The 21277-nt window shown below is 43.7% G+C and overlaps 2 protein-coding genes across 5 annotated transcripts; one reads left to right on the top strand and one right to left on the bottom strand.

The window, feature by feature from the left end:
* Positions 1 to 760: 760 nt before the first annotated feature.
* nr2f6a (nuclear receptor subfamily 2, group F, member 6a) lies at positions 761 to 9910 on the top strand. Of its 4 annotated transcripts, none has more exons than XM_034612933.1 (6): positions 761 to 1604; positions 1952 to 2719; positions 4030 to 4124; positions 5471 to 5802; positions 6017 to 6263; positions 7469 to 9910. In XM_034612933.1, exons 2-6 carry the CDS (start codon positions 2451 to 2453, stop codon positions 7741 to 7743), a joined length of 1218 nt encoding a protein of 405 aa, XP_034468824.1. In that variant the 5' UTR covers positions 761 to 1604; positions 1952 to 2450; the 3' UTR covers positions 7744 to 9910. The 4 variants fall into 4 exon arrangements, with proteins under 4 accessions (XP_034468824.1, XP_034468827.1, XP_034468825.1 ...); XM_034612936.1 differs by having other exon boundaries at positions 5474 to 5802; positions 7469 to 9692; XM_034612934.1 differs by lacking the exon at positions 761 to 1604 and adding an exon at positions 1680 to 1835.
* On the bottom strand, positions 8897 to 20649 carry zgc:154006 (uncharacterized protein LOC563016 homolog). Its single transcript, XM_034612932.1, has 9 exons — positions 20365 to 20649; positions 18164 to 18720; positions 17096 to 17299; positions 16853 to 17014; positions 12395 to 12549; positions 11490 to 11750; positions 10958 to 11129; positions 10677 to 10718; positions 8897 to 10431 (listed from the first exon to the last, which is right to left on the bottom strand). Exons 2-9 carry the CDS (start codon positions 18695 to 18697, stop codon positions 10330 to 10332), a joined length of 1632 nt encoding a protein of 543 aa, XP_034468823.1. The 5' UTR covers positions 18698 to 18720; positions 20365 to 20649; the 3' UTR covers positions 8897 to 10329.
* Positions 20650 to 21277: the final 628 nt, after the last annotated feature.

Consider the following 21277-nt stretch of genomic DNA (forward strand, 5'->3'; position numbering starts at 1 on the left):
TTTGACCCTGGGCTTTTTACCGTGACAGGGGTGTGAAAGTCAGCTTGACCTCTCGGGGTAACCTCGAACACAAATCACCATGTGCTCCACAAAGCGCGGAGACAGACGCCCTTTGAGAAATGAGCAATGACCACAAAATGGTAACCTTTATTCCCAGCACAATAAGCTGCTCTGGAGCAAGCCGCTCCGCACGTATACCCAGGATCAAAGCAGGTCTTTTTTTCTCAAACGGAGGAGGACGAGAGATGGTCTCGCTTTGAAGAAACAAAGCTCACCTCTGCGCTGCTATGTAAAATTGTGCGCTGGAGTTTAAAAACTTTCGGATGCGGCATTCGGCTGCTTTCTAAAAAGACAAAGGGTGGGCAGGAGATGGGCTTGTTTGTATTTGTTGCAGGGCTTCGGGGTAATCTGGTATTGTCAGAGTGGTTTTTGTGGCCTTGGGGTCACGCTTTCTGCATCTCTGAGGAGAGAGATCCTCCACATTCTTCCTGTGTGTGTGTGTGTGTGCATGCTGCCCCACACAGCCCACTCTCTTTGCTCTTTGACTCCAATGGCCATATAAGGCAGCCGGCACCATGGTAACCGCAGGGCTTGAATAGCAGTGTCAAATCCCTGGGAGCGCACACACACACACACACGCACACACACTGCCCCCTCCCCCTCTGCATGCACTCCCTCCCACTCCCTTGCTTTCCTTGATCTCTCTCTCTCTCTCCCTCTCTCTCTCTCTCTCTCTCTCTCTCTCATACACACACACACACAAATAGGTTAGAGGAAAACAGGCAGGAGGAGAAAAGAGGAACGAGGAGGGGGAAAAAAAGAGCAAATGCTGAGAAATCCAGCCAGTCTCCGGCTCTGGCCATTTTCTTGAATCAGAATTTGATTTGTGGACTTAGAAGCTGGAAGGGGAGAGAGAGAGAGGGGGAAGAGGAGCACCCATCCTTTCCCACCCCCACCTCCTGTTCGCCTGAGCCAAAGGGAAAGGCTACACACACACACACACAGACACACACACACAGGGACGGAAAGCAGCACACAGGGCTAGGCCGCAAGTCATTAGTTCTTGGTGGGCAAGCATTGACAAAAGGTTGGAGGGAGAAGCCTGCATGAGTGCCTGGAGAGGAACCACAGGAACCATGGAGGGCTGAGCAGGCGGACACTCTTCAGCTTTATTTCTTTTTTTTTAAATTTCCTGAAAAGGAAGCAGCACAGAGGATACTGTCACAGCCGAGCACTCGTGCTACAACTGGCGGTGAAGAGAGAGCACTTCCTTGTGTTGGGGGATCTACTTGCGTTGTGTATTTTGGTCCACGTCGCCTCGACTGCTGCTGCTGCTGCAGCTGGCTGTGCCTTGAAGGAGCCCACTGCCCCCATGAAAGTGATGTTGTTGTTGTGTGGCCGTCAGGTTGAATTTGCTTGAGCTGGTGTCTTCATTGTGGGTCAAAATGCTGCAGCTGCCGCTGAGAGGATTACAGCAAGAGAGGAGGCGAGCTGTGTCTGTCCTCTCTGCCTCGCTGGATGGAAGGAAGATCTAGAGCGAGAGGAGGATTTATTTTCCAGCGAGGGAAGCCGGAGACGCTGCACATTCATGTACTGACCCTGAGGTAAGCGTGACATAATTTCTCGGAGGATTCGGAGGCGAACGTTTAGCCAGACAGTTGCCTTTAGAGAGGAATGATTGGTGCGAGCGGGGACACATTTCAGTGTGAGGGTTACTTTAAGAGGGGTGGTCAAAGCCTCTCCAGGCATGTGCTAAGGCGAGCTACACCGAGGTCCTTTTTCAGCCATTACTGTTGCTACAGAGACAGAGCAGGAGGTGTGAGACTGTGTTTATGGTAAATGATTTTCACATTGAGTGTTATTTGCTTGCAAATACCTTTCCTCGCTGTCTCTCTCTCTCTCGTTCTGTATCATGTGTTCTGTGTGTTTGACTCATTGTTCCCTGTGAAAGGTTCCTCGTCTGAGGGCGTTTGAGCGGCCAGCCTTCTCTTCAACCATCTCAGGGAAGAAAGGAGAAGGACACCACACGCAGTGGTGGAGTTGGATAAGAAGAAAAAGAAGAAAAGGACAGAGTTGGACTGGAAAAAATCCACACAGGCAGGCAGAACTAAAAGTTGCCACAGTGAGGACTGTTTCCAGGTCATAGTGAAGTGGGAGGAGACTCGACTGCTCTTGTTTTTTTCTGCCAAACACCCTCCTCCTCAATACCAGAGTCTTCCCTCCTTAAATCTGCCTGTTCAGTCTGAGGACTGGTTTCCCCCTCAGTTTATCCTCCGACATAACTAACCAGCCAATGAGAGCACAGCCACGCTGATAAGACTGATAGTCTCCAGGTGAAGGCAACACACACACATTCAGGACTTCTTGTGTCTCTAGATATTTATGTTACCTTGACAGCACCCAGGAATCTTGGCTGCCTGTTTCCCCTGCGCTGGTTCGGTAACCAAGCGATGGCCATGGTGAGTGGGGGCTGGGGAGATCCCAACGGGGGCACCAACGGGCTGGGGGACAAGAGCTACCTGAGGGGGGAGGAGGAGGACGGCTCCCCGCAGGCGGGAGGCAGCGACATGGAGGCCGGGGACGACGACAAGGCGTGCGTGGTGGACTGCGTGGTGTGCGGGGACAAGTCCAGCGGCAAACACTACGGCGTGTTCACGTGCGAGGGCTGCAAGAGCTTCTTCAAGAGGAGCGTGAGACGCAACCTGAGCTACACCTGCAGGTGAGCGGGGCATCGTGGGTAATGTAGTTCGGATCCATGGCTGTGCAGTTCATAAACATCCTGCAGAAAAAGGACAATGTTTGTGTTCGAGGTTCACTCACACACACACACGCACGCACGCACGCACGCAGACGCACGGTTGTGTACCCATGTGTGATGATAAACAGATGATGCTGAAGGAGGATGTGAGTCATGTAATGTGTTGTAGTGTCTGGCCGCTGTCTCTCCCTTACATGAGCCTCGTGTCTGTGTCCAACAACATACTCATGTCAGGATATTTATTCCTATACATTTCTATAGCTTTTTGATTTAAATATATGGTAAAAATAATCTGTTGATTCAGTTGTGGATCTAGGATTTTTCTAAACCAGGGGCCATATAGTTATAAAGAGGGGCCAATGATATGTCCTACATCCATGCACAGTTCCTGATTGAGTGAGGAGCACATTTTACTGCTTCCTCTATAGTTTTGGGCAAAGATGCACATCATTTAATTTATGTTTTTAAATTAGTTCCTTGTCCAAGCCATTGTGTTAAACAAAGATTAGAAAATTAAAATGTATAGAAGAAATACTGACGGGACAAGGGCCAATCGGATTTCATTAGGGTTCAGTGCCCCCTTGAAACCCACCACTGGATACACCCTTGCCGAATAATTCTTGGGCCCAAAAATATTCTAAAACTATATGAATTTTTCAAGCAAAACATTTTTTTGGTTTCACTTTGTGTCACATATGCAGGACTTTCAGGTTTTCTTTGTCTTGTATCATCGTGAACCAATATATTCGCAAATTGATAAAGTAAGGACATTGTATCATCCAGCCTTAATTCATAATATTAAATACGATTGAATCTGTCCAATATCAATTATTTTAGAGTTAATCATAGACCTCTGCGTCATTCATTAGCCTTTAAAGGGATGAAGTGTCATATTTCATATGCAAATTCATTCAAATGTATTAATTGTGACTGAGTCACCTCATACAATTATAGTTCTACAGTCTTAAGGCTACTGCAGCTAATGGCTATTTCCTTCATCAATTCAACTGCAGACTAAGTCATGTTTATCACTGCAACACTTCTTTTCACACATTCTTAAGCCTGAAAGAAGCATCAGTTACACATTTGTCATGTGGTTTTTGACAGTTTCAACACTGTCACTGAAACATATTTCAATACCAAGAAATTGTTGAAGTGTGAGCAGGTAGTAGCTAACAAACTTCATGTACTAAATAGGACTACTGTTGCAAATGTGCAGGGTGATCATTTCTACTTTCTCTTGTTTGAAATTATCGTGCGTGTGTTCACAGGTCGAACAGAGAGTGTCAGATTGACCAGCACCACAGGAACCAGTGCCAGTACTGTCGCCTGAAGAAGTGTTTCCGTGTTGGCATGCGCAAAGAAGGTATCTGTCCATCCTGATCCATAACTCTTTCATCGATTCTGATCCTGTAGAACGGGTGAGGGGCACTGTATCAATAAACATCGTGCACGCGGACTGATGCAAGATCTCTAGTTGAACTGATCAGGGGGAAAAGGAATATATTTGGTTTAGTGAAGAGCCTCAGAGAGTCTCCTCATTACTCCCATCATCTGTTTTTTTTTTTAAAAAGGAAACAGAAAAATCAATCCTAGTTAAATTAGCTTTTGCCATTATCTTGCCTCTTCAGCTCCACGAGCTCCAAGGAGCAGGGAAAATGCCACACATGGGCGTCTTGGCCCTATCATGTCGGAGCTAGCCATGCGTGTCAGCTCAATGCCATGTACTAAGTGGCTTAATCTAGTGCCTGCGTAAGAGTGACTGAGAGGGATACAGTGCTAAGACACCTGCGTCCCAGAGCCTTAAGCCCCTGGTTGAAGCTGAAGCAGAAACCCTCTGACTTGTTGGCTCGATGGAGAAGAATCCAATATGAGGATTTTTCACCTTAAGTGGCAGAGTCCTGGCGACACATTACTCAATATCCTGCTGGTAGAATCACACAGAGACCAATAATGAATACATACTTTTCATCTAGATACAGATAGAAAATGTATTTCTGTTAATAGTGTTTTTTTTTTTTTTTGTGATCTTGTGTTTGAGCTGCCTTTTACGTAACACTCACAGATCATAAACATGCTAATTAGACACTTTATGGCTCCCTACAGAGAAATTCCCTGACACTGACCACCCCCACAGGGAGGTCAGGGGTCGGATTCAGTAACAGAGCAGGATTCCTCTGCCTGGAAGAGATTCAGTGTCTTGCTCAAGGACATAGTTGCTTACATCATGAATTCATATACCTGAATGGATAAGTCTTAATCGGCGTCTGTCCAGGCTATGGTGCTTTCCCTATTTAACGTTCTTAGTCTCATTTTTTTTTTTGCTAAAAAACTGCCACAACATGTTGCAAATTCTCCTTCAGAATTATATCGCAGAGGGTTAAAATTCTAATGGAAAGTAAATTCTTGCCTCATGCATGCATGTTTCTCTACAATTTCACGATGAGGGATCAGTCTTTTCTCGATAGTGCCTCCTTTTAATCAAAGGGAGTAGTTTCCTAATCGAGTCAAACCTGTCTGCTGGTAATCTGACGTTCACCACTGGATGAACTCCGTTTTAACTTTTTTTTCCTCTCTGTTTTTTTTATCTCCAAATCCTCCTCCCCCTTATCCTCCCCTCGTCCTTCACCATTTTCTCTTGTCCTCCTCATCTTCTCTACTTCTCTCCCTCGCCTCTCCTCTCCTCCCCTTTGTCCCCCAACCAAACTACAGCAGTTCAACGCGGTCGCATCCCACCTCAGCCGAGCCTCAGCCCCTCCATCACACCCCTAGGGGGTGCCGGCGGCCTTGGAGGTGGTGAGTTTTACAACAACAACAATGGAGGAAGTGGCGGAGGTCAGCCGGTGTCAGAGCTCATCTCTCAGCTGCTGCGAGCTGAGCCATATCCCAGCAGTCGGTTTGGGCACCAGTACAACCAACAGGCCGGTCCAGATAACGCCATGGGGATCGACAATATCTGTGAACTGGCTGCTCGGCTACTCTTCAGCACCGTGGAGTGGGCCAGAAGCATCCCTTATTTCCCTGAGCTGCCTGTTTCAGACCAGGTCAGTGGATTAAATCTCATATAAAAGTATAAAACAACATTGATGAGTTTCTCCTGTTAACAGAGAGTAACTAGGCTACAGGAAAGCAACTGTCAGGAAAGGGTGGCGGAATCATGTTTACATCAAGAATTAATATACAATGAACGCAGTGAACATTAAAAATGGATGATAACAGTGTAGGGGCATCTGATTTAACATGCCAACCAATCCACAGGTGGCCCTGCTGAGGCTGAGCTGGAGCGAGCTGTTCATCCTCAACGCCGCCCAGTCGGCTCTGCCGCTCCACATGGCTCCCCTGTTGGCGGCGGCCGGCTTCCACTCCTCGCCCATGTCCGCTGAGCGCGTGGTGTCCTTCATGGACCAGGTGAGGGTGTTCCAGGACCAGGTGGACAAGCTGACCAGGCTGCAGGTGGACTCCGCTGAGTACAGCTGTCTCAAGGCCATCGCTCTCTTCTCACCAGGTGAGTGTCTGTTCTCATCTGCTCCTATTGTACATGCCAGGAAGCCACTTTAAAAATGTTTCTCCAGCGATTGAGTGTCACACTTCTATGAATTTGTTGGATTTGTGAGGGAAGGATAAACGTAATAAAACTGTCTGGTTATATACACCCAGTACACCTCAATCTCTCCTCTCTCCCATTTACACTGCAAGACCAAATGCACACAGACACGCTCCCTGCTCACTGGACATTTAACTTCACTTTGCACGGTCCGCCTATGTTTTCATTGAGTAGTAATTGCAAACTGCACAAAACGTCAGACTCGATCCGGCCTCAAGATTCTCTTTCTTTGTCGTTTACATTTTAAAGAATGTAATTAATTATTTTATTATGTAGGCCTATTTCACCCACCTGAACCAACCTGCTTTTAATCTGATTTTTAAATTTCTATGATCCTACCAACCCTACCCGAGGATCAACTGCAATCCCTGCATCCTTAGTCTCTAGTGTGTCAATATAAAACAGTGCAGGTAAACAGTTAATTTCATTAGACTGTCCCTGTCTGGTGAACACGTGTTTTGTATTATCCAAGCACAGGATTACTCAGAGCCCCAGAAGACATTTAAACATTAAACCATTAAACTGATCCTCATGTGAAGTGTTGGGTGCCCCTGTCATTAGTAACAGTCAGTAGGAAACCTGCTATGGCACCATCTCCTGGCATACTCATGAACATGCAGTAATATTTAAATGCTGTGTAATTGGTGCTGTCCATAGACTGGACATCATCACAGCTTCCCAAAAGTGAAGCCAAAGCGTCTCGATTGCCACCTGGTGGTTGACTGCGGTATAGATGATAAATCCCACCTCCTCCATGTTTGTGGATGGGGCATGCATCTCAAAAAGTCCATGCACAAATGAATTTTTCGTAAATATGTATATTGGAGTGCTATTTTTTCCAGTTTAATTATAGCACTGTGCATCTAACGCTTAGACTTATTGTGAGGGCCCCCTTTTTAAAATGTTACGCTCTTATTTTTTTAATCTAAATGACCACTGGTAATAGTTTGAAGTTATGTTTTGGGTTAGTAAAGTTTTTTTCCTTACACAACATTTGTCTATCGGGTTATTGTCTAAGATTTCAACCTGCCTCTCAGCTCATCACGACTCTTTATGTAACCTGCCCACGCTATTAAGTAACCATCTCTCCCTCCCTCCCTGCTCAGATGCCTGTGGTCTGACAGACCCCGTCCACGTGGAGTCTCTGCAGGAGAAGGCTCAGGTGGCTCTGACGGAGTACGAGAGGATGCAGTACCCGAGTCAGCCACAGCGTTTCGGCCGCCTGCTCCTGCGCCTCCCCGCCCTGCGCGCCGTCCCCGCCAGCCTCATCTCCCAGCTCTTTTTCATGCGCCTGGTAGGAAAGACACCCATCGAGACGCTGATCCGTGACATGCAGCTCTCCGGAAGCTCTATCAGCTGGCCCTATGTCCCAGGACAGTAGCGTCCCGCTCACCCTCCCGATGGACGAGGTCTCCCTTTGGGATTAATGACGACAAGGACCCACAGGAAACCTCCTGACTCATCACTATCCATCTGTGTGGTTAACAAACTGCAGTGCCAGCTGGCCTTCACACATACTGTACTGTAACTGCTCTATTCCCCCCTCCCCTTATGAAACAAGCCCTCTGTCTCCACCCGGGCCACCAGAGAAGCACACGGGAGCCAGTGCCAGGCTGGATCTGACTTGTTGCCAAACTGGTTGTTTCGGTGCCAGGTCTCAGGCCAGCGAACAGCTCCTCATGCTGCGCTCCGATATGGCCTCCACAGCCAGTCATGTCACCACCCACCCACCATAGCGACTAAAGACGCTGCAGTTGTCATGTAGAGGGCAGCACCACCCTGCTACAAACACGTCCTGAGTACAAAACTGCCCCGCCACTAAACGTCAGCAGTCGGCTCATTTTCCATGACTCACCATTTGTGAAACAGTGATGTTTTTAATCACGACATTACGATCCTGATCATACTGACTCTTAATGGAACAGTTAAACGTATCAGAAAGCCGTGGTTGTGCTATGAACATGAATATAAGACACAGTACGGGCCTTGCTGTTGAAAGGAGGATTCTGAATCCATCGCTCTCTTACCTCAGTGCTGGAGGAGGAAGCCGACGAACTGCTCAGAAGAATCGGAAACTTAAATACAAAACCAAGGAAAAACTCACCAAAGTCTAAGTAGAAAAGTTACTACAGAAAGCAGAGTGAGAGAAATAGAGATGATGGGACTGTTGTGACCGCCTCACCATCCAGTGAACCATGCATTTAACTTCATTCACAGGGCTCACTGTCGCTGTACGATGTTAAGAACGAAAAGCCACAGTAACACGAGAACGGACTAATACCTCACTAGACATCAGAATGCTTTCGTCTGATATTTGCTAAACACAAACCTCTGTAAATGTCGTTCACCAGAAACCGCCTTCTTTTTTGACAACTGCCTTGTTATTCAGTCTGAATTTGGGACAGCGACAAAACATTAAATGAGTCCTACGAGTGTTACAAACATTCGTCTCGTACCTTTAAAGAAAGAAAAAGCCCCAAAGTGATTTTCATTTGTGTTTTTGAATATGAGTTCGACCGAGTTCAGCTATGACATTTTTTTTTTTTCTAGAGAAACGTCAGGCTGACGTACAAATTTAAGTTCCAGTACGTTAAGGAAATCAAGATAATTAGTTCAACAAATAAAGCTGGTGATTAGAGAGTTTATAACCAACGCAATCAGTCAACCAGTGCTGTTTCTGGAGGCATTGATCCCCTTGAGAAATGTATTGAAATGTGTGTGTGTGTAAATATATTACAGCCAGCTTTGTCCTCTTGCATGTTCAAATGTTGTTTTGGATCTCTGCTAAGTTGAGACTTTCCTTCTTTTACATTCTGTAATTCAAGATTCATTTTAAAGTGTTGCTTTCTCTGTTAGTTCCTAAACGTTTTTTTTTTTTTTTTTCTATATGTATTTACATGAAAAATACCTCTGTTCAGATGTCAACACGGACGCTGACCGTCATGCCATTGTCCCAGCGGCTGTGACGTAGACATGATCTCATATCTAAGACACCGGAGTCGAAGCTGCAGTGAGTGACGACGTTGCGATGAGTGACGGTGCACTTTGAGGATATTCAATGCCAAAATATATCACACAGTCTGTGACGAGTTAAGAGAAGACGGGGCTACCGATTTTGCCGGTCCACATGGATTTTTACCTCAGTTTACGAAGTCACTTGTTGATTTTAACCAAATAAAATCAACTCTAAATAGAACCGTGTTTCAGCATTTACATGAAAATGAACAGATTGGACGTCTTGATCTGCCGCCGCTCTTTCTGAAAGTTATTTGGGTGTTCTTCATTTTAGGCAGCGATTCACACAAACACATGTCGTAGAGAAGAGAGAGAAAAAACAAAATAAATATGCTATTAATGTTTTCTTATCTTTGTGTTACTGAGTTCATGAGTTTTAAAAATTTCCTGTGTATGGCAATGTTATTAAAAAAAAATCAAAAGATGACAACGTGTCTTTTGTTACGTTTGTTTGTTTTTTTCAAACTACTTGAAAAAGTGTTGTAATTACATCTGTATGAAGAATGCCAAATAAACACTGCAACATGTACCATTGAGGCATAAGTGTATTGATACAATTGTTTTAATTCTTATTTACATGATCAGTGTCATCTTTATCCTCATTCATGTCTATCTTCACACTATTTCCATCCAAAACACTTTCATTAGACCCTAAGATGCAATATCTAAACTGCTGCTGAAATGAAACAAACAGGAAAATGTGCAAGGTTCAACAAATTCAAACGTGAAAACTGCCAGTTAGACATTCACAACCACACAGGGTAAAGTCCACAGCTCGCTTTATTCTGACGGCTTCAAAGGTAATAAAGTTCACATAGCGGCTGTAAACACAAGTGTCAGAGCTGAGGTTCAGTTTCTGTCGTGTTGGGATGGGCTGAACTGTTACGATTCAAACAGCAGTGAAACTGTATTGTCATTGTTCATCCTCAGTCGTGTGACCCGATCACTGACACTAACAAAGACCCTGGTCGTAGATCTTTACCAGACGCTTGATGTGGAAAAGCTTTTGTCGAAGTTGTTTGCTCTGCTTCTTTTTGGCTTGATAGTCCGGTGTCTATGGGAGAGAGAAGATATTTAACTATTAACATGATCAGCTCTAGTAGTAGTAGCACTGGAGACGTTTTCAGACACAAACTACGTAAAATGTCAGGGAAAATTGGGTCTGGACATTTCCAGGAGTTTGTCACATATGCAGAAAAACACCAGGAGATAGTCTGGTTCAGACACATTCATAGCAACACGTACAATGTCAAACAGTTTTATAGTTTCACATGATGCCACAGATCTAAATGCACTCACCCTTTTCAGGTACTTCAGTCGGTTATACTCCTCCGCCACACCCTGACAATAGAAACACACATTCTATCATAACTGTCCTGAAATGATGTCATTAAAAATGTAAGTACTTTCGGAAAAAAAATGTAGCACATGATCTAGTTCATCTTCAACCCTAATGACAAAAACACACAAACACAGATGAATAAATAAATGATCTGCACATACAACTGAGTGAAATCTGTCTCTGTTATTCATGAGGACAGTATGTTCTCCCAGCTGTGTTATCCCACCCTCCTGTTCACCTGGTATTTCACGGAGCTCTCATCCAGCGCGTCCAGTTCTCGGCTCAGCTTGTGCATCTCGTCACTGATGTTGTCCATGTCGGCGCAGAGCCTCTTGTAACGGGCCAGATCAGAGTCGAACTCCCGCTTGTACTGCTGCCGCTGCTCGTCTGAGGTTATCTCTGGGTACAGCCTGGAGCGGGATATTAATATGGAGACATGGAATTATTATTAAATAAAAACCATTATGTGGGCTGTGGCAAATATAGAGGGGAAAGCCTTATTAACTTAAAGTCACTCAAACAGTCGGCCATCTTAAAGACACTGGTTATGATTAACAGTGTTTGTGCTTTTACAGCATTTTTATCAAATAGAATGAAAACTGTGTTTCGGACACAACACAGTTTCACGTAAATTAATTATTACACTAAAAGAAACAAACTATTCTTAAATACTTTCATTTGGGCTTGACCAATCTTTAAAAAATATTGACAATGATGCTGTTTAATAAAATGAAACCCTCTACACTAAAAGCAGCAGAGCAGTGACCCACCTGTAGAGATGAGCTGTGTGATCCTGGTCCAGTTCATTTCCGGTGTCTCCTGTGGTGTATCCGGTTTCGTACTGGGACTCAACCATCTCCTGAGCAGCGGGCCGCGGCTCTCGATCTCTCCTCTCTTTCCTCCTCACATGATGAAGAGGAGGTTTTCGGACGCTGTCGGCCTCGTCCGAGGAGCTGCTGGAGTAAACCGTGACCCTGCTGTTCTGGTACAGAGGCTCAGCACTCTCACGGTTACTGGCGTCAGCAGAGAAACTAGGGGAGATGCCACATGTGTAGATGAGTATATGCACATACGTGGTTGGACATATACAGCCACGTTCATACACACTTTATAAAACATTTTAACCAGAGATACCAAACATTATTGGTTTTCATGAATAAGAGGCCACATATATGACATGCTACATTGCTCCGGTGCTGGCAGGTTGAAGCAGCTAAAATTCTAACCTGCTGGTGGCGCAAGAGGAAATGTCTGGAAATCAAGTCTTTTTTGGCACTGTGAATGTTCCCTACACAAATTTCATGACAAGCATCAAACAGCTGTTGAGATATGTAAGTCTGGACCAAAGTAGATGACTGACAATCAAACAACAGGCCAACACCCACAGAGTCACATCACCAGCATCACAAGATTTCACCTAAAAAACATTCACAGAATCTTTTACTCAAGTGTTTGTATATAAAAGTGGAATTATTATGAAAGTATGAGTTCTGAGTTAAACTAGTGAATGTTTCCGAGCCCATTCTGTGACTTTTTCCAATATGAAATTAAACATCACGACATACTTCTTTCACACAGCTTAAGAGTAAACCAAAATAAACAGATCCTCACATTTATCCTCATTGTGTCATGTTTAAATCCTCCCCACCATACTGTGGCTGTGGCCATCTCTCACCTGTTGCTTTTATATCGTCCCTCGCTGTGGATGCTGACTGTCGCGTTGCTATAGGAGACCACGCTGTTCTCCACCCTGAGGTCAGGCGCCCCTCTCTCTGACACAACAACAGTCGGTGCATGCTGTGTACTGCGCATGTCTCCATCAGCGTTCACCTGAGACAACGTCAAGAAAGTGAATTCAGCGTCAATTAGTTCAATATTGACCCTGTTTCATTTGATTCTGTTTATGTGGAGACGATAGAAAATCCACAACATCAGAAAACACAAATGATGGGATCTGTACGTCTTTCAGTATTCTGAGGCTTGAAACCACATTTAGCACCATGACGTACACAAGAAAATCCTGAGGAGGATTCGAATGCATTTTTTATGCTGGAAAAACAAGAACAGTTTCTCTACTTAATCTGTCAAATGAGCAACAAACTGAGGAGTTGTTTTTACACTGATGAGCACAATGATGAGAGAGACCGTGTTAGTGCCAGACATGTGCACACGTAGCCAGACAGATACAAGGACACACACAGACACACGGCAGTAAAATAAAAGGCACCCATCAGCCCTGCGGAGCAGATGCCTCTTCCTCCAGGTTTCCAGGATCATCAGTGTCTCATCTCAAATATTTTCTTTCACCAACAATCGGAGCAAAATGTGAAATTGAAAACACTGTGTTACCCTGTGTGTGTTACAGGGTGTGTGTGTGTATCACCACGACAGATTGAGACCTGGGTATCAAACATTATTGCTGTTCCATCTTTTCCTTCTTCATCAGGTAAACATGCAGCAGAGAACCAGGGCTCTTTTTTCTCTCTCTGTGCTGATCAAACAGAACATTTTCACACCACAGCTCCATTAAACACACACAACATTACAACTACCATGCATGGCCTCAAGAAAACACCCTTTAAATGAGACAGACCACAGCTGCATTGTACCTCACATATACTCTGCTGTCACACTGTTTAATGCATCATTAATGACTTCTAGTCTTTGACCTATTTCTGGATCGGAGTGGAGCCACAAAGGATGAGGATCCAGTGAGCTAATGTGAGCGTCTGGAGGAAGCAGCCTGTGATACGGATCTCATGAATGTGGAGGCGGAGGACGATCCGCCGTGTGGAAAAAGAAAAACCTCACAGAAACTGCATGGAATGTGTAAAGGTGCCGTGACTGCAGCGTGATGTTAATCACCGTGCTGCTGAGATTTAAAAATATCATGAATTTACATTGGTAAGTGATGGATCCGAACATTTTTCCAAAAACCCAAAGATATTCAATTAAGAGTGATATGAATACGATCTTACTGTTAAGGAGTTGTGCAGCAAATGCTTTGTGTTTTCAAAACATTTCAAATTCAATATTTTTGATGCTCACTATCACTTTGACTCATCATTTCAGCCTTTTTCAAAGTTTACGTTGTGCAAATCCACATTCTCACAGAATACCTCTCCATGTGTTTGCACCCACCATCTGAGTGAATGTGTTCTCTGCGGACGAGCCGCACACCACTTCATGTTTCTCCCCTTTAGTTCTGTCCTGCTTTTTGACTTTGCTCATATGATTCAATGCAAGCAACACATGCAGTAAAATGATGCAGTGCTTCTTTTTAATGTATGTATCCTACGCTCCTCTCTCATTGGCCACAGTTTCCGCATGCGTTAGATGAAAATGTGGCACAAAACACAGGGAAATTGATTCTTTGCCAGGTGTCTCATCCGCACCAGTGTGTGGCAGCCGCTTCACAAACTGAATCATTTAGCGCCACCGTGCTCTGTCGGGTCTCCCACGGCAACACAGAGGCAACTCAAGCCTTTTTATACATTATACATTCCACATACATTATATATGCCTCCCTGCAAGGCAAAGCATCTTCACCGAGATACAAGAGTGTCCCAGAATAAGACGTGTGCGTCTCGATGAGGCGTCTCGCTACCCACTCTACAGTGATAGGCAGTATGTAGGCCAAGGCCTCACTGGATAAACTGACTGAAGATGTTTCTCCCCTTTTCCGTGATGAGTCATGATGGACATGATACATTCATAGTACACTGCAACGCTAATAAATGCTAAATACCACGTGAGGCCACGGCTGTGAAGAGCAAACAGCACAGCGTTCACAAAGGTTCTACAACCATGAGTACCTGGTAAAGGTGGATGCTCCTGATAGCATTTAGCAAGATATTTAACAAGATATTTCTGGAACACAGAGTCATGCATATCTTTTACGGAAAATAAAGCTTTTTCATGTGAAATACACCCCACAGGCCACCAAAATGCAAAAAGGGAAGATTGTTTTTTGGTTGGGGGCATTTTTCTTCTTTTTTACATATCTTTTCAAATGTAGCTTTTACAGGCACCTGCATGATACCCGTCTGCTTTATGTCAGCCTCCTCTTGTAAAAAATCCCCCTTTTCTCATGTGGATGTAATGTGTTGATGCTTGAAATGGTTTTACCATCGTCCTACGCATTCACAAAAGTAGCTTTTCAGATTCCCACTCACAAGTTCTCACTGCTGAGTGGGGAGGTGCCCACCTTTGATTAGAGGGTGTAAACCTTTTCCAATATATATGAAGGTCATGACATAGAGACGTCCCGAACATTTGTCTCGATGTAAGAATTGGCCCTGCTAGGTTCAAGACAGTTTGAAACACTAGGTGGCGTTATGAGCCATTTCCAACCCACAGCTTTTTTTTTTATGAATTTGGTAATAAATGTGCCATAAAAAACAGCAATAAAGTATTTCACCAAATAACAGTCATATAATTATAATAATTTAAGAGTTAAAGTGTTAAAGAAATAGTTCACCCAAAAATGAAAATTCACTCATTATCTACTCGATGGAGCGGTGGGTGAAGTGTTTGAGTCCACAAAACAGGTTTCAGGGGTAGGAGTCGCCATTTACTTCAATTGCATTGGATTTGGCTGTTTACCCCTGAAACTCCAAAAGTGTTTTGTGGGCTCAAACAATTCACCCACCCCCTCCATCGGCATAGTGGTGAGTAGATAGTGAGTGAATTTTAATTTTTAGGTGAACTATCTCTTTAAGCGTTTCCTCTTTGGATGAGAAACACAATGACTCATTTACACAGTTTATCACCATCCTTTAAAAAACGTGTGACCAGGAAATGTGTGTGAGATAAAAAACCTGTTCAAACAAGGTGTAATTTGACACCTGGCTCATTACTTTAAAAGAGTCTCGTGACCTCTGTCCTTTCGCAGGAGGTCCTGAGGTGTTTCTTGTGAATATTATGTGGTTTCTGTGCTGTCGTTATCACTTGTTGGGTTAATGATCAGTCAGAGTGAAACCTGGGTGTGCCGACAGATAAACACCGACGGTCTCTGAGTCAACAGCAACAGGTAATGTGAGCAGGTGAAACCCTGCGGCAACTAAAAAGACACCAGAATCATAACAACGAGTTCATATCAGCCCTGAGACGAAATATGTGCTGGAAAAGACCAAAGATGAGGCTGCAAGAAGTTATGTAACTCTCCCTGGAAGTAATACAGAAACAAACAGAAGCAACATGGCCTCCAGATCTTTTATCGACTCAAACTAAATCCAAGAACTACTCATGCAAACATATTTGCAAACAAGTAATTTAGGAGAACTTGGCGCAGTCACCAATATTCAGATTTTTTTTAATTTTCTTTCTATGAGTCACATGAAATTAGTGTCATTCAGGTCATGTTTTTCACAAATGGATTGTATATAGTTTGAAGCAATTATAAATAAGTAATATAAATAATTGTAAATGTATTCATCCATCTCTATACAGTTTATCCTTTGAGGGTCCCAGTGGGGGCTGGAGCCAATCCCAGCTGACATTGGGTGAGAGGTGGGGTTCACCCTGGACGGGTCATTAGCATATAACAGGGCCAACACACAGAGATAAACAACCATTTACTCTCACATTCACAACTACAGACAATTTTTTAGGCTCCTGTCAACTTAACTCTGGTCTGCATGTCTTTGGACTGTGGGAGGACGCAGGAGTACAGAGAGAAAACCGACACAGACATGGACAGAACATGCAAACTCCACACGGAAAGAGGCGTCAGTGCTAACCAGGCAGCCATGTTCCTGCTAAATGTCGTTGACTGATGGCGATGGCCAGGGAAGCACAGCAAAACAATTCAGTTGTTGGCCTGCTTCTTGTACAAGGCATGCATGGAGGAGATGCCTGGCTTGACTTGTCAAGTGTTAATTGTCATCTTGCAAGCTATATTCAGATCAGTTACCTAAAATTCACAACTGTTTCCAGATGATTGATATGGCTCAAGAGACATCTAGTCAACCTACAGACAAGACAGGAGCTAGCATACAGATAGCAAAATTTGAGATAAGAAGATAAAAAGTGAAGTTGCCAACTGTCAACTCGCTAATTGACTTATGTTTTCTAATGCTGTTAAAATACCACATGAAGAAATAAATTCTGAAGAGGGAGAGCTTTCACTAACCCAGTCCTGCACGTCTTGCCCCTCCGCAGGTCTGACCATTGGATCGTCCCAGTAGATGTTAGCCTTGCCGTGGCGCCAAATCTTGCTGCGGGTCTTGTAGGCGTAGTAAGCAGACAGGGACAACGCCAACACCACAATCAGACCCAACACTAACGCTACCGCCTGAGGGAAGAGGGTAAATTATATGGACCAGAAAGCAATCGAAAACACAAGACTAGAATAAAACAGAGCAATTGAACGAACCTCTTCAGGGTCCATGTAGCAGTAGTGGTGCAGGTATTGATTGTACATGGGGAAACCGCCTGGAAACCCTGCTCCCACGCTGCCGCTGAGGCTGGGGCTGCCCTGGATGTTCTGGCACATCATCAGCATGGGGTTGTACAACATGCTCTGTGAGCTCTGAGACATCGGGTTCACACCAATCACAAAGATGATGTCGATGATTCCCTACAAAGACACACAGGCTCCATCACACCATTGATCTGTTCGAGTATTTTCACATTAGATACTACATACCATCACATTTTTATATTTTCTGCTTTTCTTACCAAGTGTAATATCTGAAGGTCACATGTAATAGTATCACTGTGTCTCAGTGTCGGCTAATGGAATACGAGCTACGGACAGAACAGCAGTGAGATTTGATAGGACTGCGTTTGTTGACCCGGTCATTTTGATATTTCCGACTGAGGCTAAAGTTCATGAGTGGATTTTAGATTTTATAACCATCTCATAGCTCTCATAGAGTAATAGCTGCATGGATCAAGTGAATATTGACCAGACACACATTTTTAAAGGAATTATTATGTTGCCTTGTAATTTGCTGGTAACTGGGAAATAGGCAACTGTTTGATTTTTGTATAGCAATAATATGTAATAATATGTCAATGTTGTGTTCACAGCTTGTTTCCAGCTACTGCAGGTTTAAAGTAATGGAATCTGCCATGTTGAACCTCCATGTTTCTACAGTAGCCCAGAGTGGACAAACCAAACCAAACTATTTATTGGTTTGTGTCTTTTGTCTTATGTCTCATGTTTTTACGTACCCTGAATGCCACTGTAGTTGTGGGATGAGGGGTTGAAATATGCAACTTCACCTCTAATGCCTCTAAAATTTACAGACTGAACTCAGCGGCAGAGATAAGGCTCAATAGACCAGAATGCAAAGCGTCTACAGCATGGTTACCTGTGTAATGAGTAAGACTCTAGAAGCTCAAAACACTGGAAACACCTTATCTCTCTTCCTCTTATTACATCTCTGTGTAGAGTATAACCTGTGATCAGTCATCATTTCATGTGAGGCAGACTCACCTGAAGCACGGCTAAGATGATGTCACAGATGAACACAGTCAGGTAAAACCTGCACCCCCTCGTCGCCCTGGACCGCGAGAAGCTCCCCACCAGGAAGCCCAGTGAAACCAGGAAGTTGATGGCTGCCATTGAGATCATTGCCGACTTGGCGGACTGTGGCGTCATGTAGGAGCCGCCATATCCGTAGCTGCCTCCGTAATATCCAGACCCGGCCCCTACAGCGCCACCCGTAGCCCCAGCAGTGAAACCCCCATACCCAAATCCATTCATATCCCACACCAGGGTAGACGCCACGCAGGCGAAGATGAGGAAACACATGAGCACGGTGGCGCCCTGGAAGGTTTTGACAAACCCCGGTGGTGAAAACCAGCGGTAGAAGTGTTGGGGCCTCCCCTCCATGTGGTGGGAGTCTGGAGGGAGATGGTAGTTGTACGGGACATACTGGCTCTGAGGGGAGTGGAGGCTCCTCGGGGGATAGAAGTTTTGAGACACGGTGCTGTACGGTGGGCTGTAAACAGGGGGGCTGTCATACATGGTGGATGTAGCTTCAGTTTCATCTGGAAGAGAAAGGAAACACAAGATTAAATCAATTCTTGGTAAGAGTATGTCCTTGTTACACATTGTAATATCAATGCATAACTCAAGCCGTTTTCAGACATGATCTCTAGAGGTTTTCTAGAGTTTTCTCTGGGGAAAAAACTTCCACAACAAGGACCTGACATATAATTCGGCTGTAGACATCACAGTGTTTTCTGTACAGCATATTGCCACTAGTGGCGGCTGCTATCTACTCAGATCTTGTTGTCTTTTGAAGTTGATGTATTTGTCAGTGTCTTCTTCATGTATGCCTCATCTTTTCATACAGAGAATTCTTTTACTTTCTTCTATTTTCCCGCCTCATTCTCACATGGGCTCACTCTGACATTTTACGGACACTTTATTGCAGGAAAGGTTCCAGAAAATGTCTGCATCAAGTGACTCGGACATTTGTGTTCTCACATACAACTTCTCTGGAACATTTCTGGAAAACTTCTGGAGTTCAGTGCATGTCTGAAAGCAGCTTTAATATTGACATTTACAGCTTTAAAGGGGCCAAATAATCAAATTCTAACCCTGCGTTGTCTCATTCCTCTGTTTTGATGCGTAAATTGACTTTTAAAGTTAATTGTGCAAATAAAGAAAATGATAACTGACTCCAAACTTTTTTTTTTGTTGATTTGATGTAACTCAGTTAAAGTTTTGAACCCTCTGTCCTGCATATCATACACCCCCGCCTTTCGTTCACCTCAGCCCATCCCTGAACCCTCTGTTCGGTATCGCTGACCCTCACTTCATCACTCCCGAGCAACTCAAACCAGTGGCCTTCAATAATTCAGACCGACAGCCGATAAGAGGCGAGCCGGGGCAGCCACGCGTGGTGTTTACTGCAGGGGAAGAACCACAGACAGTGTTCCCTCCCTGTGCCGCAGCTACAGTATGTTAGGTTACCTGTGTGTACCTGCTGAGTGTCAGCACCCTGACAGAGAGCGCTGAGGGAGCTATGAACTAAACCCAGTCAGCCGTGGACGAGCTTGTTTGTGTTTTTGATCATTTGCATATTTATTTAACTTTGCAAAGAAGGTAAAAAGCACAAAAAAACCCAAATAACTTACTTTTTAATCATAACCCAACCAATGTGATGGTTGGCTGCTAAGAATTGGTTAGCTTTTAAACCAGTCGATATGAGCCTTTCACAGAGATCATCTGAGCTTCTCTGTTTGCCAATTTAAATTTTACATAAACAATGGAGAAGAGACGTGCATTTATGTTTACATTTGACCTTAATTCAATATCTATGTTTTTGTGTTTTCTTTTTATCTATACCAAAATATGTGGTTAATCTGTCAATTATCAAGCCTCAGTTACATTTCCTTGTATCATTGCCAAATATTGTAAATATATATCAGATCATTATCAACATTAACAGGGCTCTATTTTTAATCTATCCCCATTCTCTGCTTCATCCACATGAAAATACATGGCAGTGATATGGATGTTGAAATTCTACCGGTTTTCCCGAACGCTTTTGAGGTTTAATTATTAACACATGAAAGTCCAAACTTTCAACAGGTCTAACTGAACAAACACGACAGAAAATATCCATTTAAATGTTGTAAGAATCACAAAACAACCATTAAAAACCTGTATATTACAGAACTTACCCAAACACCAGAGGAAAATGATCTTCTGCTGTGCACCAGTCCAGCTCAGTCTCCCTCATACCTCCTCATTCATGTACGTCTGTTAAAAGCTTTATACTTCACCTACTGTCATAAACCTCATCACTGTCTATGGTGGAGACTTTCTCTTGTAAAAAAAAAAAATGCTTGTAAATGAAAGTTACTGTTCTGCCTGAGTCACAGCGGAGCAGCAGAGGGACTGAGTCCCAGCAGAGAAACTCTTCACCTGCCTCTCACGCACCTGCTGCTCCCACTGCAGCCTCTCTGACACTGATACAGACTGCTGCTCAACACAAACACTCCAGTCTGCACAGGGAATTTTTTAATTACTTTATGTCATTGTAAACAGTCTATCTTTATGAAACACTGAAACGGTTGATTGATTGGTGGATCAACAATTAGAATTAAATTGATTAATAGAAATAAATGTGTACTTTTATATTTAAATGTTTTCTATTTAAAGTAGCTAGTGCAGTGCCCATTCTGAACCTGTTTGTAATAGACTGTTACCTTGTCCTGTGGAATATTATGTGCAGAGCTTTTATTTAACAGTGTATGTGCAGAGTGAAGTTAGAAAACATTCATCCTACCTGATTTATCAGCACTGGTCACTGGTTTATTTAAATGTTACACATTTTAGTATTGAAGGTATCGCATGTCCAAATCACACCAAGTTCTGCATTGCAAATTTCAGGGTCAATGAATGAATGCTTCCCGCAGAGACAAATGTTTATAAATTATATATATATATATAAATATATATATATATATATATATATATATATATAATTGATCACTCATTCCAAAACAAGATATTTGGAGATGTTGCCTCAAGATTTAGAAAATTCAGATAATTTTATTGACCAATTAATGAATTGAGAAAATGATTTGCTGA

Source organism: Hippoglossus hippoglossus, chromosome 17 (assembly GCF_009819705.1).
Source record: "Hippoglossus hippoglossus isolate fHipHip1 chromosome 17, fHipHip1.pri, whole genome shotgun sequence".
In the NCBI taxonomy this organism is placed as follows: Eukaryota; Metazoa; Chordata; class Actinopteri; order Pleuronectiformes; family Pleuronectidae; genus Hippoglossus; species Hippoglossus hippoglossus.

Bases quoted from the DNA above. Each gene is read 5' to 3' on its own strand.
- nr2f6a (XM_034612933.1), top strand. From the start codon at position 2,451: ATGGCCATGGTGAGTGGGGGCTGGGGAGATCCCAACGGGGGCACCAAC. The intron at 4,125-5,470 runs GTATCTGTCCAT...ACCAAACTACAG, and splicing joins TGTTGGCATGCGCAAAGAAG to CAGTTCAACGCGGTCGCATC. The intron at 5,803-6,016 runs GTCAGTGGATTA...ACCAATCCACAG, and splicing joins AGCTGCCTGTTTCAGACCAG to GTGGCCCTGCTGAGGCTGAG.
- zgc:154006 (XM_034612932.1), bottom strand. From the start codon at position 18,697: ATGTATGACAGCCCCCCTGTTTACAGCCCACCGTACAGCACCGTGTCT. The intron at 11,130-11,489 runs GTGGGTCACTGC...ATCCCGCTCCAG, and splicing joins CACACAGCTCATCTCTACAG to GCTGTACCCAGAGATAACCT. The intron at 10,432-10,676 runs GTGAGTGCATTT...TCTCTCCCATAG, and splicing joins GACTGAAGTACCTGAAAAGG to ACACCGGACTATCAAGCCAA.